The sequence below is a fragment of the Sylvia atricapilla genome, chromosome Z, assembly GCF_009819655.1.
Source record: "Sylvia atricapilla isolate bSylAtr1 chromosome Z, bSylAtr1.pri, whole genome shotgun sequence".
NCBI classification, from domain to species: Eukaryota; Metazoa; Chordata; class Aves; order Passeriformes; family Sylviidae; genus Sylvia; species Sylvia atricapilla.
This window is the reverse complement of record NC_089174.1, coordinates 55,104,329-55,123,317: the sequence shown is the minus strand read 5'-3', so window position 1 is coordinate 55,123,317 and position 18,989 is coordinate 55,104,329. Positions and strand designations below refer to the sequence as shown.

The window sequence follows — 18,989 nt, the reverse complement described above, 5'->3', positions numbered from 1 at the left end:
TATTCTACAGGCTTGTTATTCTATAAGGTTATCACGGTATTCTCTGTTCTTCTTGGGTCTTTGAATTTCATGTATATCATTTACAAGTTCAGTTATCTGCACATCCCTACTCCACTTGACACTTGTCTGCTCTACATTACATTCTTTACTTCCCATCTGTGAAAGCCCATAGAAGTCATTTGGGACTACAAAAGTACAAGGGTAAGAGGTATTTGACCCAACAGTTCATGAGCTCCTCAAAGCAATCTCCTCTTTAATGCAGCTTGAAAGAATTGTGAACAAACCAATTTTAGTTATGGGTAGGGCATCAGATGTAACCTGCAACATTCAGAAACTTCAAACACTGGAATAGCAAATCCTTTCTCTTTATGGAAACAGCATTTCTTTCTGGAAGAAGAAACAGACACCCTGTTCTGAAGAAGCAAAGATGTCCAAAGAGTGGCTTGCTAGCCCCTGAGATGTGAATTGCCAACAGAAATATTTTGCACTTATACCAACAACAAACAAAATGTTGCTGGAGGCAACAGCTACTGCCAGCACTTGAAAAAAAGAAATTCTGGCAAATACCCATGTACCAAAATAGATTTTGAAGTAAGAAAATGCCTGCTTTTCACCACCTACTCAAATGTCTTATTTTATATTGTGCCAAAACTGAAGAGTAGATGATATTCCCATTAATTCTGACAATTTCATGGGAAAGTCTGGGATGACCTCTCCCCCCAGATCATTCATATGGAGAACATACCCCAGCTTAACTTAACTGGCTGCCATATGTCACTCCTATTTCACTGATAAATAGCTCCCAGCACAAGTGTACAGACTAGTGTCCTTCAGTGTATTAAGGCCTGATAAGTGACCACAGGACCTTCTAACTCAGTATGCAAGACGCATTTATTATTAGAAAGGGTTAAATAGATTGTTGTCGTTGCTCCTCACAAAACGAGGAATATTGTCTATAAGCAAACTACACCATCATTACTGCTTACAGTGAGGCTCAGAATGCATCCTTTTATAAAATCAGAGAATGTCACCAACAGATGGAGCAATGGGGAGCAATGGTCCATCAGGATATCATCCAGAGAGGAAAAAAATTCTTATGTGTTTAAGTTTGTTAAGGATGTTACTTGAAAGAGAGAAAACATACTCAAAAATTACTTTATAAAATAAAAAAGGTTAGAATTGTTAAATGATTGTAGGACAGCACAATCTTAAATGGTTATTTGAGTAATGTGTTGGCTAACATAATATATTTTACATGCAACAAGCTATTTCCATTGACTGCAAATCCTAGAGCATCAGAGTGGTTTTCCTCGGCTTCTTCAACAAAATCTGCTTCATTCTGCTGACATGCTTCATAACTTTCCTTCATTATCTGCATCGATCCTGTTTGGAGCCTCAGGGTATCCTCCTTCATAATCCCTCTCTTTAAGCTCCTGCCTGGATTTGCTTTGTTCAAAGATGGGTTCTCCGAGCCTTCCTTTTCCTGAATTTTCAATTTATTCCCTCAGAAATCAGTTTCAATAATGTAATGCTGGAAAGGAAGCTACTCTTCAGATTTAGAAAACATGGCACTGTCTGGCTTTCATGCTTTCATTTTTCATGTGGGAGTATATCCAGATCAGCATGGAGTTATCAGCATGGGGAGGTTATTTCCTTATATTTTACTTCTGAATATAGGACTGATTTTTTTGTATATACATTTCTACATATCTCTGAAGTGCTTTCCAGCTCAGACATTAGTGGAGGACCTAGTATTTAAAACAATTTTCTGTTTGCCTGACAGAATATGTGGTTCTACAGTTTGAATAGCACAAATCTGGTTTTAAGGTGATGAACACCGAAATACAATTATCAACAGTCCTGATGCAGGATTTACATATCTAGTTCAGAGAAGATCTAGTTCAGTGACAGGTGTTCATCCAGGGGTTGAAGATGATCCTGTGCTTTCCCATTGCATCTCTCAAGGCCTTAGTACCTCCTGTCTCAACAGCAGAGAAAAATCAGTCAGGAATACCAAAGAAATTTGTGCTCAGCTTTCAGTTTTACATTATTTTAATTAAACATTTGTTAATTCCTTCCTTTTTTCCTTTTTTTTTTTTTTTAAGAGAGGAGAAAACCAGTTAACTAAATCCACTCTATTTTGAAATACATTGTCCATGCTCCTATACAATAAAAAAAAAGCCTACTGTAGGACACAAAACATTTCCTGTGATACTGCAAGAATTTCAGAGACTTGCAGTCCAAGAAGAAGGGATGAAAATGCAGAACTGCAAATATTCATCTTACTCTCATCCTCCAGCTACCAGAGTGACATTGATCAGAGAAGGAAAATCCCCTTTAATTTACTGTTTCTTCACTCCATCTGTCATAATAAGAAAAAAAATTAAGGTGAATTTATTCTGTGCTTAAGATTTTCTCTGCTGATGGCTTCACAGATGGGAGATTGGGAATTGGAGCACTTGCAGTCTCACCTGTGGGGTTGGTTTGCAGACGCGAGATGTCTTCTGTTCTCACCTACTATCAAGAGAGACCAACGAGACTGTGATTTTGGCAGATGAGTTGTGCTCTAAGCCCAAGCCATCCCTCGTGCAAGCCTGTAATCGCTTTGACTGCCCACCCTCCTGGTATCCTACAGAATGGCAAGAGGTAAGAATTTATGTGTAACCTCATTTTACAACTGCTTAAAGTCCTCACTGCACACATTTCAGTGGTCAGAGGGCTGGAGCACCTCTCCTATGAAGACAGGCTGGAGAGTTGCAGTAGAGAGGACTCCAGGGAGACCATAGAGCAGCCTTACAGTTCATCAAGTGTGCCCACAAGAAAGCTGAAGAGAGACTTTTGACAGGGGCATGTAGCATTGGGACAAAGAGTAATGGATTTAAACTGAAAGAGGGTAGATTTAGTTTGGATATTAGAAAAAAAATTTTTAGTGTGAGGCACTGAAGCATGTTTCCTGGGGGAGATGTGGATGCCTCATTCCTGAAAGTGTACAAGGCCAGGCTGGATGTAGCTTTGAGCAGCCTGGTTTAATGGAAGGTGTCCCTGCACAGGTGAGGGGCACAGAGAGGGGAATGGGGTGGAACTTGAAGTACTTTTAGGTTCCTCCCAACACAAACCATGGTATGATTCTGTGGTTTTGCTTTAGCCCATCAACAGGAATCATTAGTCATTCTGACAAGCCATTAAGAAACTGCAAAGTGTGCATTTTTTTGCTCTTAAAGAATGCATCTGTGTTTCCAGAGGTAAATAATGACTGGAGCTTTTCTAATGCAAAGTTATTGGAAAATCTTAACAGCTGGCTGTGGATTTCAAACGAAAATATCTGGAATATATTCGTCAGCTGCAGTGAGTGGACTTGGATGAGCTATGTCAAAGTTTCTAGGAATACTAAACTAGAAGGATTAAGGATAAAAGAGTCATTAAAGAATTTTGAGTATTTCGTATATTCTCAAATAATAATTTAGTTTGGTACAAGAAATATTCCTCATGCTTCAAATTTAGAAATGTGTGTTAAGCACTTCCTTTTGGGAGATGGATGCTTTATTACACTAATTATAAAAAAAATCTCTGTCTACACAGTGGGGCTGTACAAGGCTTTCCATCTTTAGAAAGCACCCTGAAATGGCTTAATTTGCTGGAATCTGGTTGCAAATTAAAATACTTGTGTAATTCAAAAGACTGGAAGGTTCTTCTTTAAATGGTTGTAAAACTACATTTTTAGTAATAGTACTGCAGGAAGAAAGGATCCTGCACTATTGTCAAGACTAAAGGAAAAATTTGCTGTGTGGTGTAGGTGTAAGCAACAACTGTTTAAGTCTTCATTTTTGATGTGCGCAAGTTTTCATTCTATCCTATGTGAAAACCATGAGCATTTTGCACAGTGCCTATTCATTGTCTGTATATAAAGTCTGGTCTTCATTTAACAGCCAGGGAGATATCAATGTACTCACTTACGGACTTGGTAAGTGCATGAAGCTGGGAGGGCTTTGGGTTTGGGCAACCAACCTGGTAAAAAATATTTATCCCAGTCTGACGGTCTCTCAAAGCTAGGTAATGAGCTTATGGCTTTAGTCCTCTGTTTAAAACAATTCTGTGATATTTCATGCTTTAATTTGCCAACTGATATTCACCACATGTATAAACTTAGTTTTACTTTTGAAAAATTCTAAACTATAGGGGTAATAAGCATTATATTTACAAATAGCAAATTTATTCTACTAGTTCATAACATAATAACAAGTCAGTAACATTTTAAAATTAGTATATGCTAGAAGGAACACCTACACTTGTCTAAGTCCTATAATTGGCCACAGCCCTTACAGAAAGCAATTTTCTGTAAGTGTACGTGAACAATCAGAAGCAATGTATGTTATAGTACGTGGAAATATTTATTTTCTGCTAACAGTGACCATTAGCTATAGGCCACACTTGAGTAGTACCAAATTGTTTCTGCTAGAGCTACCTCCAAACAGATTTTTTCAACATTTTAACATCTTCCTCAACAGTTTAAACATGCATAGTTTTGCCTGTCTAAAGTAATTTTTCCAACTGTTCAAGGACTCTCAAATGCTGTTTCTTTGAATGGTTTGACAGATCTTAGTGAGGAGGAAGCTTGATTAAGTATAAAAGCTGAGAAAGAACCTATGATATGACTCATTGCTACAGTTCAACAAAGGTTGTATTGTAGCTCTTCTGCCTTACTTCGACAGATTTTTCAAGCTAGGCACTGAGTATTTCCTATGCTTATCTTTCACTGAAGGAAAACAGCACAAAAAATGTGCTTAGCTCCCTACTGTCTTCTGCTTCTGTTTAAATGAGTGCTGTGCCAGAAAAAAAAACTCTACTCCATCAAAATCAATTTCCATTCTCTCGTTTTTTAAGGATGTCTGTGTTGCTTCTTTGCAGCACCATCATCTTTACAAATATTTCCACCCTGCAGGAAAGCCAGACCTTGCAGCTCAGTCTCACACAGATTTCCCATCTGAAAACCTGCACCAGGAGGCTTGTGCATTACATTTAGGGATTATTACAGCCCTTGGCTTCTGAGACGTGGAAAAACAAACAAACAAAAAAACATTTAGAAAGGATGTCAGTGGCTGAAACAGCTTCTGGAGGTGACCTCCAGTAATGCAGCAAAACTGCCGTAGATGCCTTCAGCAGAAGAAAACCTGAAGAAGGATTTTTTTTCCTTGCATTAAGGGACCCATAATACCTCCCCTCTCCCCAGGCTCCCGAGAGGAATCTCCCCCCACAAGGACCTGAAAGGCCTTCAGGAAGGTGCCTTCCTCACCCTACAGAAGATCTTTTAAAGCTTCACCAACATGAAAGCATAAAATCTGCTCACCACGCAGCCTGATTTCAATACTTTACTTTGGCCTCATCAGTGGAGTTTGTGGTGCTTTTCAGAACACTCACATACACTTGTTTAATGCAAACGCACATACACACAAAAAAAAAAACCCACCAAAAAAAATAAATAAACCACCCCCCACCCAAAAAAACCCAATCAAGCAAAAAAAAAAACAACCCACCACCCACCAAACAAACAAAAAAAATCCCAGAAGATTTAAACTATAATTACCAGTGTTTTCTTTTTCTTTTCTAAGCTTTTTATGCTTGTAAGGAAGGCTTGTCTGAATTAAATGGCATTTGAAGCCCCGGTGTTCCTTAACATTACAGTTCTGTAACATTACAAACAATTTTAAAAACATCTCCTTACATATTCCAGACTATTTTTTTTAAATATTTCTGTGTCTTAACTAAATGCATTAAAATCTTGGACATTTTCAGCAGTGCACTCCTGAAGCAGAGTTTAAGCCTTCATTTTACAACTCCCTATAAATATTTGTTTTGCATGCCTGAAATAGGAGACATCCATTAGTAGATCTTCATCCGCCTTTGTTTTATTACTGAATATGTGCTGTAGTCTCAGTCCCAACATTCTTTATTTGCTATTGAGTGCTGTCTTTGCTCCAGAGATAATTAAAACAATGAGTTTAAAACAAAGTCAGCATGGGAAAACTGGTAGTATTTTCTTATATTTTTCCTATCTATTTTTAATCCATACCATAAAATGTCTCTTCTAAATCTTCAAGTGTCAGAGACCTTGTGAGAAAAAAGTGTTTACTCCTTTTATAGGTGCTTTATCTTACTGTGGAGTATTAGCAGAGAATTAATTTTTGTGAGTAAGGAAAAACCTCTTTTGTTGTACACTTTGAGTAGAGAGCAGTGGAAAATTAAACTACACGGGAGACCATAGAAAGGGACCTGGGGCTCCTGGTCAGTGTCAAGTTGAACATGAGCCAGCAGTGCCCTGGCAGCCAGGAGGGCCAACCCTGTCCTGGGGTGCATCAGGCACAGCATCACCAGCTGGGCAAGGGAGGGGATTGTCCTGCTCTGCTCTGAGCTGGGGCAGCCTCACCTCCAGTGCTGGGGGCTGGCTTGGGTGCCACAATATGAATGAGAAAGACGTGGAGCTGTTAGAGAGTGTCCAAAGGAGGGCAATGAGGATGGTGAAGAGCTTTGAGGGGAAGCTGCATGAGGAGTGGCTGAGGTCACTTGGTCTGTTCAGCCTGGAGGAGACTGAGGACAGACCCCATTGCAGTTACAACTTCCAGGGGCAGAGGAGGGGCAGGCACTGATCTCTTCTCTGTGCTGAACCAACGGAATGGCCTGAAGCTGTGTGAGGGGAGGTTTAGCTCAGACATCAGGAAAAGGTTCGTTACCCAGGGGGTGGTTGGGCGCTGGAACAGCTCCCCAAAGAATGGTCACAGCACCAGGCTCACAGAATTCAAGAAGCATTTGAACAATACTTTCAGGCACATGGTGTTTCTCTTGGGGCTGTCGTGTGCAGGAACAACACTGTGTAAGTGAATAAAATCCCAGAAACAAGAAAATACATGTTTTGGCTTATATTTGGTAGAGTTGGAAGGGCAAAGAGACTTCCTGAGATATGATTGATTGACAGTAGGAACATAATTTGTGATATTCATGGTGTGTAACCCATTTTGTATCTTGTATATGATAAAAGTCCTTAGGCAATGTCAGAATAATACTTTTCATTATATTTTTCTTCCTCCTCAGGAATGAATTTTCCTCAAATGAGAGGCTGAGAGACATTTTCTTCTGTTGAAAACTACTGTTTTTCTTACTTAATTTTTTTGGAAATCTTTGAGCTTTGTAACATTCTAAATAAATAGGACACATTTAAAGAAACCAAATATAAAAATGTCTTTCTGCACTTCTGTTCTGTTTTTCAAAGAAAATGTTTATCCTAAATATTCAAACTAGCATTAAAGTTCATGTAGCTCTTTGTCTAAGAGAGAAGAGCCTTTCATGAATGAAAGATTTTTTAAAACACTCTGTTTTTAACTGCTTAAGTATACTTTTTAATACTTCTCCATATTATTGTCTGCGTCTTTTGAATAATTGCCATGTCAAAGCTACAAACAATTTCTGTTCATATCAATGTAATAACATGTTCTCAGCTCTTCCTTTCATTTGCTAGAAAAAAGGAGAAAAGGAGTTGAGCTGGCTTAACTGAGCAGAATGGGAACCCATTACCAGCCTCAGGAAAAAGATCCTCAGGAAAAACAGCTGAGCAAATAAATTTACAAAAAATATTCAGGAAAGCTGGATTTGGTAGCTCAAAATTTCCTACCATTCTTGAGTCAAAAAATGAGAAGGATATTTACATTAAAGACAGAGGGCAGGTTTGTTCTCTGAATATTAGTCTTCTCAATTTACTTATCTATTGCTGAACAAGACTTTTCCACGCTTTCTGACGCTGTTAGTGTCAGAGCTCAAAGATATTAGTATTTATATTCTCTACATCACATGCAAGTATCTCATTTTCCAGGTGGAGAGGACAGATTTCCCACCTCCATGCTGTAACACTGATTCACTGTTTCCATGTCTTTTGAACCAATACCTTAAAACAGAACACTTCAGAAATGCAGAAATAGTTTTTCTAAATATTAGCAAACTAAGCTGCTTCTCTTTTCCAAAATAGTTTTTGCATTTTTAAAAACAGTCTACTTTGAGGTCCCTGAAATTTTTGGTTTATGTTTTCTATTTGGCCAAGGCCAAGTGTTGATTTCTACCTTAATTCACAAGTAATTTTTGCAGCAAGTGGAATGGTGCCAGTGTGATTATCAGGCAGCTGTCTCTCTTTGCTCACAGTGTTCACAGACCTGTGGTGGTGGTGTCCAGAAGCGAGACACAATTTGTAGGCAGCGCCTGGCAGATGGAAGCTTGTTAGAGCTGCCGGAAACCTTCTGCTCCCTGCCAAGGACTGTCACACAACAAACCTGCAAAAATGAGGACTGTCCCAATGAGTGGCATCTCTCTGACTGGACACAGGTATGCTATTTGTATGCATGAGCATTGTGCAGATTTTGGAGAGTTCCTAAGCTAATTGGGCTAGAGGAACCAAATAAGGTCAGACTCCACAAAGCATGTTTTGCCCAGTTTTGTCCTGTATTGTGTCCTTATCATCCTGGTTGGGGATGTTATCACTAGCTCCATGTTCCTCTTTGATGTCTGCTTCCACAAATGTGCTTTGGCCATCTGGCCAAACCATTAAGACCCTTCTGGTGTAAACACAAGTCATACTCAAAACAATAAATACCTGCCTCTGTTCATGCCCATGTTATTATTTCAGACAAGGCATCGATGAAGAGCAATCTTTATTACCCTAGGTTGCATACTCTTTGTTGCTAAAACATAGCTGTTCTGATGTCAATAGTCTTTTCCTCTTGGGGCCATTCCAGCCCTTTCCTATGATAAAGAAAATAGAAAAGGAGAGGAGGGAACAGAAGAAGAGGGGAATGGAAAGGGGAAGGTAGGAGAGATAGTATAAAAATATAATTTTACTTTTTAAAGTCAAAGCAAAGGCAAATGTTTGTGCCAGTAAGCATGAAAATCATTCCACATCTTTCAGTCTCTGCCACCACTCTTCCAGTCCTCTTTCATGGAAGGTAGTGGAAATTGTCTTGTGGAAATTATAGAAGAAATGCCAATCACCCTACAGAGCTGTCCCATCTGAACCCTTCTTATAGGGATCTGTCTGGGCATTTTACTGAAATTAGTGGGTGTTTTCATAAAGTCTTCAGACACATAGCCATTCTGGCAGTAAAGATAGTAATTATAGTGCTCTACCCATTTTCTAGCTCTTTTTACAGACTGCTGCATGGGTTTCAGTGCAAAGGCACTGCCTGTATTTCATTTTCCACAATGCTATACACATAATATGAAACCGAATAGTCATTATGAAGTCCATCAAAAAATATCCACCTGTGCAACAAGCACTGCAGTCTGGTATGAGAGGGTTTATACTATTCTGTGTAAGCCATGTATAGTAACTACAAGGCTGAGGTAATTAATTGGTGACTAAAATATTCATCCCTGTATTATTCCTAAATAGATTTGAAACAGCAAAGCTTAAAGATTAAACTTAGGCCAGATTTTATCACACCAGAATGCAACTGTGATATGCAACTCCATGAGGTCTGCTCTTGGACACGAGCAGGAGTTTTTCCAGCCAGCAGACACAGACATGTAGAAACAAAGTTCAAAGACTGGCTTTGAACTGTAGCACAGTACCATTAAAACAAGGGACACCATATGACAGAAAAAAAGCGGTAATGGAAGCATGGAAAAAATCTAAGCCTTACAGCAAGGTCAGAAAATAACAAGTATTTCATCTCCTTACTGTACCTGCACTATTTGTAGCTGCATGGTCAGATGCTGCTCTGCTTTATTCTGCTGCATCATTTTGAAAACTGTAACTCTTCTATCCTGTGGTATGTGTATGCAGTGTGGACAGGGGAGGTGAGGAGGGAATGTGTCACAAGGAGCACCTTTTCCATTTCTCCTAATGTTTCTCATCCTGTTCAGTGTTCAGTGAGCTGTGGAGAAGGCACACAGAGTCGAAATGCTATGTGCAGAAAGATGATGAAAACTGGGGGCTTTGTTACCATCAATGCCTCACTCTGCCTCCCTTTGCCATTCTCATCCTTGATCAGGCCCTGTTCACTTGGCCCCTGTGCAAGTAAGTGGAAAAGGTGTTTGGCAGTGTCTGGGGAAAAGGGATTGGAAGTCCTTCATTGAGAAATCCATGCTATTTCCTGCCCCACAGTCTTCTTATGGACTAATATTACTCAGTCTTGCAGAGTGGGTTTTTCTGTCTGTGAACAAGTCAAGCCAGTGGAGGAGTGCTACTCTCCTAAAATCTAAATCTAAATCTAAATCTAAAGATTTCAGTAATGGAGCTGGATGTGAGCCAGTGTGCTGGAAAAGAACTACTAGTTTCTGGAAGAACTGGCTCAAAATTCTGACCAGAATCTAGATCTGATTTTCACAGCTGGAATGTCGAGACTCAAGAGATACAGCATAGCAGCCTAAGGGCTGGAGCTAATAAATTCTCTGTTAGAACAGCTACAAGAAAAATAGTTGTTAAAGGATTTTGCTTATGATCATTTAGAAACTCATTATTTCATTATGCCACTCCAAATCCTCTATGACCTGAGATTTCTAATGAACTCATGCAACACGAGTTAGATGTATTTTATGTTGGTAGTTTATGCATTTGTTTTTGCCCATCACAAGTCCCCCTGTTACTCTTCTCTAATTTACAGTAAGCCAACTGGATATATGAAAGTCAACCTTGCTTCAGCTTGACTCTGAAACTGCTGAATGTTAGGTATGTTGGAAGAAAAGAAGATCTGATGTTTAGAACTAAAGCTTGGACCAAACTAATAATATGCTGTGCAGCTTAATTTAGCATTTCATAATAAAGATCTCTGACACAGAGATCAGGAAACCGGAAGGACACACTGAACTAGTGCACTTTAATAGTATCTACCATGTTTTTAAGCCTAGCCCCGAGAGTTTTGTTCTGGCTGCCTTAACATTACTCCTTGAGGCAGCCAGACTTTCATTCTTCCTTACTTTTGTGAGCTGAAAGGTCATAGTGTCTTTGAAGGTTTGGATGGTAAACACTTGTCTCTCTAGTGCATTTCCTAAATAAGTCTCTCTTCAAGTACTTTAACAATGAGAACTATGTTTCCACTCAGGTTTTCTCTCTCCCATAAAGCTTTTATCCCTGGCTCTTTAGTTTCTGCATATACTCTAAGCTACTTTTGCACTCTTGAAGTGTGTCTTGTTATTCCTCTTATTTTGATTGTTCCAGTTTAATGTCCAGCAACTGGTGGCCAGTTTCTCCCATTACTGTCTAATGGGTCAAATGCTGCCCACAACAATGTCAACTACTTGTTTTGTTTGATGGTATCACATACTAATTATATAATGGTATTTCAGGGCACAACAGACCAGCTCATAAGCAAGGCCCCCATATTATGGCTGTAAAGCAACTTTACATTCAGACAAGGAAGCAGAAGAAACTGCACTTCATTATGGGTGGATACGCCTACCTGCTACCCAAAACTTCTGTTATCCTCCGATGCCCTACCAGGAGGTTCCGGAAATCAATGATCACCTGGGAGAAGGATGACAAAAGGCTTGTCAGTTCAGCTCACATCACCATTGCACGCTATGGGTACATAAAAATCCATCATCTGAAGCCTTCAGACACTGGGACATACACCTGCACAGCAGGGCCAGCCAGGGAGCACTTCGTAATTAAACTGATTGGAAGCAACAAGAAAATCATTTCTAGACAGCCAGCCGGTATTAGGGAGGAAGAAGTAATGGGAAAAGCTGGCTTAAATGATGCCTTGAGAACAGAGGATAAACATCTCAATGGGATTGTCTTCAATGGTAGCAAGGCTGAAAAGCGAGGGCATCTTGCTAACCCCAGCAGATGGTATGACAATATTGTCTCAAGGTTGCTACATCTCAGGGGGTGGCCAGGGGAAAATATGGAGTCCTGGGAAGCCCAGGAGTCCATGGAGAGAAACATATCCTCAGAAGAGGACCAGAGCTGGGAGCATAGCCTGCCATTTACTATGGTGACAGAGCAAAAACGCTTGGATGATATCATAAGGAATTTGTCACAACAGCCTGAGGAGCTTAAAGATATCTACACTCAGCATCTCGTTGTGCAGCTGGCTCATGATGTTTTCAAGAGCTACTTGGAGCACCAGGAATCTGTCCTCAAAGCATCAAGACAGAAAGTTGATTCAGCCTCAGTGGAGTACCCTTTCCACAGACGTGTATCTGGATTTACCAGCTCCCTGAGGACATCATCTGCTGAAACATTCCTTCCCACCTCTGTAGACCTGGCAAATGGCTTGCACAGGCCTCATCAAAAGCCTGCCATCCTCCGAAAGATTTCAGCAGCACAACAACTTTCTGCTTCAGAGGTTGTCACCCATCTGGGACAGACAGTGGTCCTAGCAAGTGGCACACTGAGTGTGCTGCTTCACTGTGAAGCAGTGGGGAACCCAAAACCCACCATCAGCTGGGCTAAGAATGGAGAGGAAGTGAAATACAATGATAGGTAAAGCATTATTTAACTTTTAAGAAAATAATTGGTTATTTTGACTCATCACTCTCCATGTTTTACTGCCTGACAGTCCCATGCACAAAACCATATTTTGCTGTAGTCTGATTTCATAACAGAAAGAAGGGCAGGTGCATGTGAAGTGGTAAATGGGGTAAACAGAGCACTGTAACTCTTCAGCAAGGTCTGGATGGTGGGTCAGACTGGTGTGGCAGACAGAAACCTTTCTTCTGTTTAAGTAAAAAATAAGGGATTGTAAAGAACTAAAGGACATAAGCTCCTGCTTATGTCAACAGAGCATTCCTCATCCAGAGATTGGGAGCCTTAGTTTCTTTTCCCATCTGAAGGAGGAGAATTTTGCTATGAAGATTGATATTGAGATATGAAAATGGTCATTGGTTGTTACTATTGTCCTCCATTGGAGCTGAAATTGCATTTCTACTAGTGCTCCAGGAGGGCCTGACAGACATGGCTGTGGTAAGAGAGGATGGAGGAGATGAGGCTTTGTCCTTACATCTATGTTTCCATGCATTAAATCGCCCCAGGATAAACCTCGAAGGGCATTACGATCACCATTTACTGCATATGTTCTGATGAAGGCTGTAAACTGTGGAACTACACTTCCTGGCTATTTGCAGCTTTGCTGTCATCTCAACAGACTGATCATCTAGCATTTGTCTTCTCATGTGAACTGATGTATCCTCATCTGTTTAAATTCTAGAATGTTGGTCCCAAGTGTAACCTGAGAAGCTGACATAACAAAATGCTTTCAGATAGCCTTTACTTTCCAATCACTCCACTTTGTTTGTGTGGAAGAGCACATAGAGGTTATTTTCAGTGCAAGTTATATGCTTAACTGTGTTGATAACATACATTCTTCTCATGTGTATGCTTGGGATTTTATATTTTGGTTCTGTTCTGTGAGAAATCAGTATATAAGAACAGACAAATACAGTAATAATGAGCAACATAGTACAACAAAGTTGTCCAGGGATCTGCTAGCAGCTCCTTCTGCACAAGATACTGACCTCAGCTGACCTCAGCTAAGACATACACATTTAGTCATAAGGTCATGAGAAAAGATGGAGTCAGGACAAAAAATAATTTCCAGTGTGGCACTCTTGGATCATCCAGTAAAATCTTGATTTAGGTAAAACTGCCCCTTCTATACAATTATAAAATTATTTTATTAGCTCCTTCTTTATTTTGATTATTGAGTGAATGAAAAAATAATTGCTTTCTATAATGATCTAAGTTTCCTGGTTCTTGCTTCTATGTCTGAAGGTTAGTAAGTATATTAAATTTAACATTTAAAAACAAGTAGCTTTTGAAGGGGTAGAGGTCACTGAGAACAAGAATTACCTCTGCTGGAAATCACATGCAGTCTTAACCACAACTTGGACATACGGAATAACTTCATTTGGACATACTCTTGTGAAAATAACTATAGGCTGCCCCCAAAGCAAGTTTCATATATAAATTTTCATCTAGTCATTATATCCCATTAGACTCAAGCCATTAAGTTGAGGGTTTTTTCACTACTTAAAATGACTCTATCTTTTGTGGTATCCTTGAAAGGGAAGGGATGTTACATAAAGTTCATGTATGAGGAATGCTGGACACTACAGTCATGAGAAACTGGCACGTTTATTTCACACCCTATAAGCTGTAATGGTATTACAACAAGTAAATTAATTTAGCTGAAATAAAAGATATATGATTCTGGAAATTTCAGTTCACATATTTTTATACATAATTTCACAATTTTCAATCTTTTTTTCCCATACAGTTTGGCTGAAATGACCTTAAATGTTATGTTTTGTTTCTGAATTATCAGTCTGTTGTGTGTGTGCTCTAAATTTCTATTAGACAGTCTCAGAAAATATAATTTCTTTTCCAGTTAGTGGCATAAGTCATTGAAAACTCTTCTTTATATGTTGAGGCAGTTTCCACTTTATGAACTTCCTTCTGTATTCATCATTTATAGTTCCCACAGACTGGTGTGTGGGGGAAGAAATGACCCTGCTCTTAGATTCAGATGTAATTCAACACAAATACACACATTTGTAATTCAAATCAATTACATTAATTGATGTAATTCAACAAACACATTATGTTTGTATCATTGGAGTTAATGGAAGTTTAGAAATCATGGTGTGTTAAGAAATTGTTTTGTGGATTTTTTTGCTCGGTTTTTTAAGAGCAGTATTCTGGTATTGTCTCAGAATGCTCTTGCTGCTTGTCAATCAGCTGTGTCAATGGAAAAACAGAAAACAGTGTACTGGTGTAAACTGCAAGGTCACAGATGTAAACATGTGGTGGGATCTGGTATGCTTGAACTCTCCTTCAGCTCTGCAGTTTGTTTTATTTGTACTTTGCCAGCCATGGAATGGATAAGAGGATTTTCCAGCCCACTTTTGTCTTAATAGGGACATGAAAATAAATAGAGATGGGCTTTCCTGTAGCAGTATCAAAGAGAGACACTTCTGCTGAGAATGACCAGAGAGTAGTGCTGAAGTTCCTCAGGTGATGCCCTACTGAATATACTGAGATTTCAGAAGCACTTGGTTGGTGCTACAATTCTTAGAGTATGGGCCACTGGCTTTAGGCTGGGTGACGGCTACCTGTTTTGTATATATATACACAAACTACTGAGATAAAGGCATTCACTTTCACATATTGTGGCCATGGATTTTGTCTGAGCCAGTGATGTCCAGTAATGATGGTTGATGTATGGCTTTATTCTCATTTCCCCATTCCATGAGCTGTTGAATCCACCTAAAATTATGACTCCTATTGCATGGCTATCCTTGCAAAGATTAATTTTATTTAGCTTTAGTCTAAGTACATATATAAATCTTAGAAAAAGATATAACACAAGCACCCAAAAAGTGTTGGTTTTCAGTTACTCAATAGAATGAAAACATATGAATGAAAAATAGAATGAAAAAATAGCCACAACAATTGAAAATATCTGTAGTTCTAGTAAAAGATCCCCAACTTGTGTCTGCATATTCAGCCTGAGTGCGCATTTAACAGAAGACTCCATACTTTCTCCTAAGGTTGAAGTGGCAAGTTAACACCAGCATGAGCTCTGAATGCTATTTCAGAGTCTACTAGTATCCATACCAATGTTTTTGGACTGCAGTATATGTTGGAAAATGTTTCATTTTAAAGAAAATTCAGATTAGGTTCCTTAGGAATCAGTTTTAAAAGTGAAAAATCTTTGAGGAATTTATGCATTGTTTAGTAAGCCTTGCAAGTATGCTGCAATTTCTGTCACTGGGGAGCCATTGGTACTTGATAATTCAACTTCCCTAAAACAGAAGGAAATTTTATAAAAGGACACGAAGCAGCATGTGAACAATAAGTGGTACAGAGTCAGGTGTGTGCGAGGTGCTGTCTGATTTAGTCATTGATACATGTCCTGCAAAATATGTTTTTGGAGACAATGTAGCATGGAGCAAGTGAGATGAGACTGATTAAAATTAAGCTGTATTACTTTCAGTCCATAAATGAGATTCTGAAGACATGTTGGTGACAAAAAGAATTGCTACAGCTGGTTTTTCTTTTTCCACCCCTGACAAGCAACTCAATACCTAATAAAAATAGCAATCTATGAGAAAATAGCCAAAATAATTCTATACAAAGAACAAAGACAAATAATAAAGGATGTGCTTTCAAGAATAGCAGCTATGCCAAATTGTGATGCACAAATAACAGAATTATTGAAAAGAAGAGGACATTATGTTTTTTTCTGGAGAAGAACATTGAAACTTGGGTTGAAAGTATAGGAGGATAGACCAGTGTTGGGAGTTTATTTTTTAAAAAATGCAAGTATCTACCTGGAGTGCTTCTATTTTTAGTAATATTTGTGCTGGATTTTGAGATGACTTAAGCTGATAGAGAGAGATTTATGTCAAGAGAGATGATCAACAACACACAAATTATTCATCTTTGTGTTTTATACGGTGTTATATAAGGCAAGATCTTTCCTCATCCTGAAGATGTCAGAAAAATTAATTAAAACTATTTCAGGGGTCTTTGGGGGTCTTGTAAGCATTAGTTTGGTGTAGAATAGAAGATCTGCCTGCATACTATATTTGCAGACACATAGCACTTTAAATGTTACAGACCGTTATAATTTGGGACAACTTCTGAAGATTTAATGAATTCAATGTAATGATCGAGGCAGTGTTAAACTAAAAATTTACATGTGAGATACCAGTGCATGCTAACATTGCTTCTGCAAGTTAAAAAAATCTGTTACTTGCTTTCACTGTTAGGAATGGCTATCTAGTCAGCCCTGCTTATGACTAAGAGGTAAGAAAAACATCCTTGACAGCAAAACTGGGAAGGTAATCATTTCAGCCACTGTTTGCTTTTTGGCTGTGCAAGCAAAGTATTAATGTTTGTTTTGCAAATGTGCATTTTCCTAAGCATTTACAAAACTTGTTTAACAGGAAGCTCTTTTATTGATAGTGACTATTTTTATTATTACTCACGAAAGGGTAAAAAAATAATGTCAACTCTGGAGTTTTTTCCTGTAATAGATTTTGCTGGGTGGCCCTAATCTGGTTTGTTTTAGAGATTTACCACCCACAGTGTTGTACAAAATCGAGTATCTGTGGCTTTTTGGCCCATGAGACAACAGTTTTTATTGTGGGGATGGGAGTGTGAAGAAACTCATCTATTCCAGGATCTGCGAGCAGACTTGTATTGCATGTGTTTTACTGGCATATCCCTCCCCGAGTTTCACCCTTGCCACTGTCAATCACAGCCTCAACTAAGAGTTTACAAGCAACAGTTGCTAAAAGTTGCTGATGAGAACAGTATGATTAGATTTTATCAACAGTTTCAGCTAAAAAGAAAGCTCAGAGAAAGGAGCAGTAATCATGAAACACAGTGTGATGAAAATAAGGGTTGACATTTGTCATTGATATTGACACAAATCCATGGATCGAATTCTTGCTGAAACAGGTATATGTCAGGACCTTATGAGTGGTACCACTGCAAAACCAGACAGTGAAAAGAAGCAGTTCATAAGAGCACTAATACCATATTAATTCCATTTAACCATAGGCAGTACACTGAGCTCGTGGTCAGCTCTTCTTACTGGCAGAGGAAAGAAAAAGTGGCCCAAGGAGGAGCTGAGAACTCCTCTCTATATTCACAGACTATTAGGCAAATAATAAAGACTGGCAAGTTTGTACAAGCTGCCCATCAATAAAAGAATTTGAACCCATTTCAGGCTTTAACAGTGAACTCTGTGGTTCACTTCACTTCTTTCTGCATACCTTCAATATGTTTCATGATTTTTCTCTTGCAATAATTTGGGGTTTTCTTACTAAAGCTATGCCTATGTTGCAGAATAGGAAGACAGCAATGCCAGGGAACTCACTCAGCATTATGTAGAAGTGGTACAGCAGAGGTTTCACTGGGTAGATATCCTAATTACTCTGCAATCTTTCTTTAACATATATACCAGCAGTAGGGTAACTGGGAATGAGACTAAATTTTAATTTAAGTAATTACAACTTACAGTCTCAGTGTAAGAATTAAAATTTCTTCATAGATTTTTAAATATAACCTAAAGGCCTCATCTATAAAAATATTACCTAAGCCTGAAAATTCCCTATAAATATATTCATGTTCACATAGACTAAGAGACTATTACATCTTTCTTTCTGCTTTATGCCAGGTTGCTCCTTCAGCCTGATGACTCCTTGCAAATTCTAGCACCTGTGGAATCTGATGTGGGTTTCTATGCTTGCAATGCATCCAATGCCCTGGGATCTGATTCTGTCTCCATTGCTGTCACCCTGGCAGGTAATAGTTTAACCTCTCTGATTGCAAGATGGTCCATGTTGTGGGAATCTGGACAGGAGTTGTTTGTGGGGGAGCAGATAGCTGCTAAAGCTGAGTAATATGCATCAACAGAAGTACACTGGTGAAAACACAGGGTGTGAGCTCTGCAAAAACCTGAGGCATTGTCCAGCTTCCACAGATAGTTTGTGAGGTTTATGTGTCTCTGCAAGACATCAATACTTTTTCTCACTTGCATCTGACATGCACTTAAGACAGTGCTTATCCTGGTTATTTGTAGCCCATAGGGGCAGTGCAGTCCAAGACTTCCAACTTCTGTGCTTCATTTTAAACCTAACACTGATCTCTTCAAATACAAAGTATAGCAGATGGATTGCAGGACTTACTCAGCCATACATTAGGTAAGCCAGAAACTTCCTTATTAAGGCCATCTAATAGCTTCCAATAGCTATCTTTTACAGGATCAAACGCTCCATCATATTCAATCACAAGTGTGGCTGACACTTCTAATTGTAGCAAATAGAGGTTCTCAAAAATTTAGGTTCCATGTTTCTACTGCTCTAGTAACAGGTTCTAAAGCAGACTAAATATCCTATGCTTGTTTAGAATTAAATTCTAAAGAAAACTCAAACAGAAAAAAACCGATGGCAAAGGGAGTTAGAAGTATGAATCCAGCTTCTTCAAGGCTCCCCAGCAGACA

At 38.9% G+C, this 18,989-nt stretch overlaps 1 protein-coding gene across 1 annotated transcript in view; it reads left to right on the top strand.

Moving 5' to 3' along the window:
- The window catches only part of ADAMTSL1 (ADAMTS like 1), a 193,883-nt gene that overhangs the window by 140,692 nt on the left and 34,202 nt on the right, over positions 1-18,989 (top strand). The window contains exons 18-22 of the mRNA XM_066339569.1: positions 2,436-2,646; positions 8,182-8,361; positions 9,898-10,051; positions 11,320-12,460; positions 18,165-18,292. Coding sequence (XP_066195666.1) covers positions 2,436-2,646; positions 8,182-8,361; positions 9,898-10,051; positions 11,320-12,460; positions 18,165-18,292 — 1,814 coding nt within the window. The remainder of the gene's footprint in view (positions 1-2,435; positions 2,647-8,181; positions 8,362-9,897; positions 10,052-11,319; positions 12,461-18,164; positions 18,293-18,989) is intronic.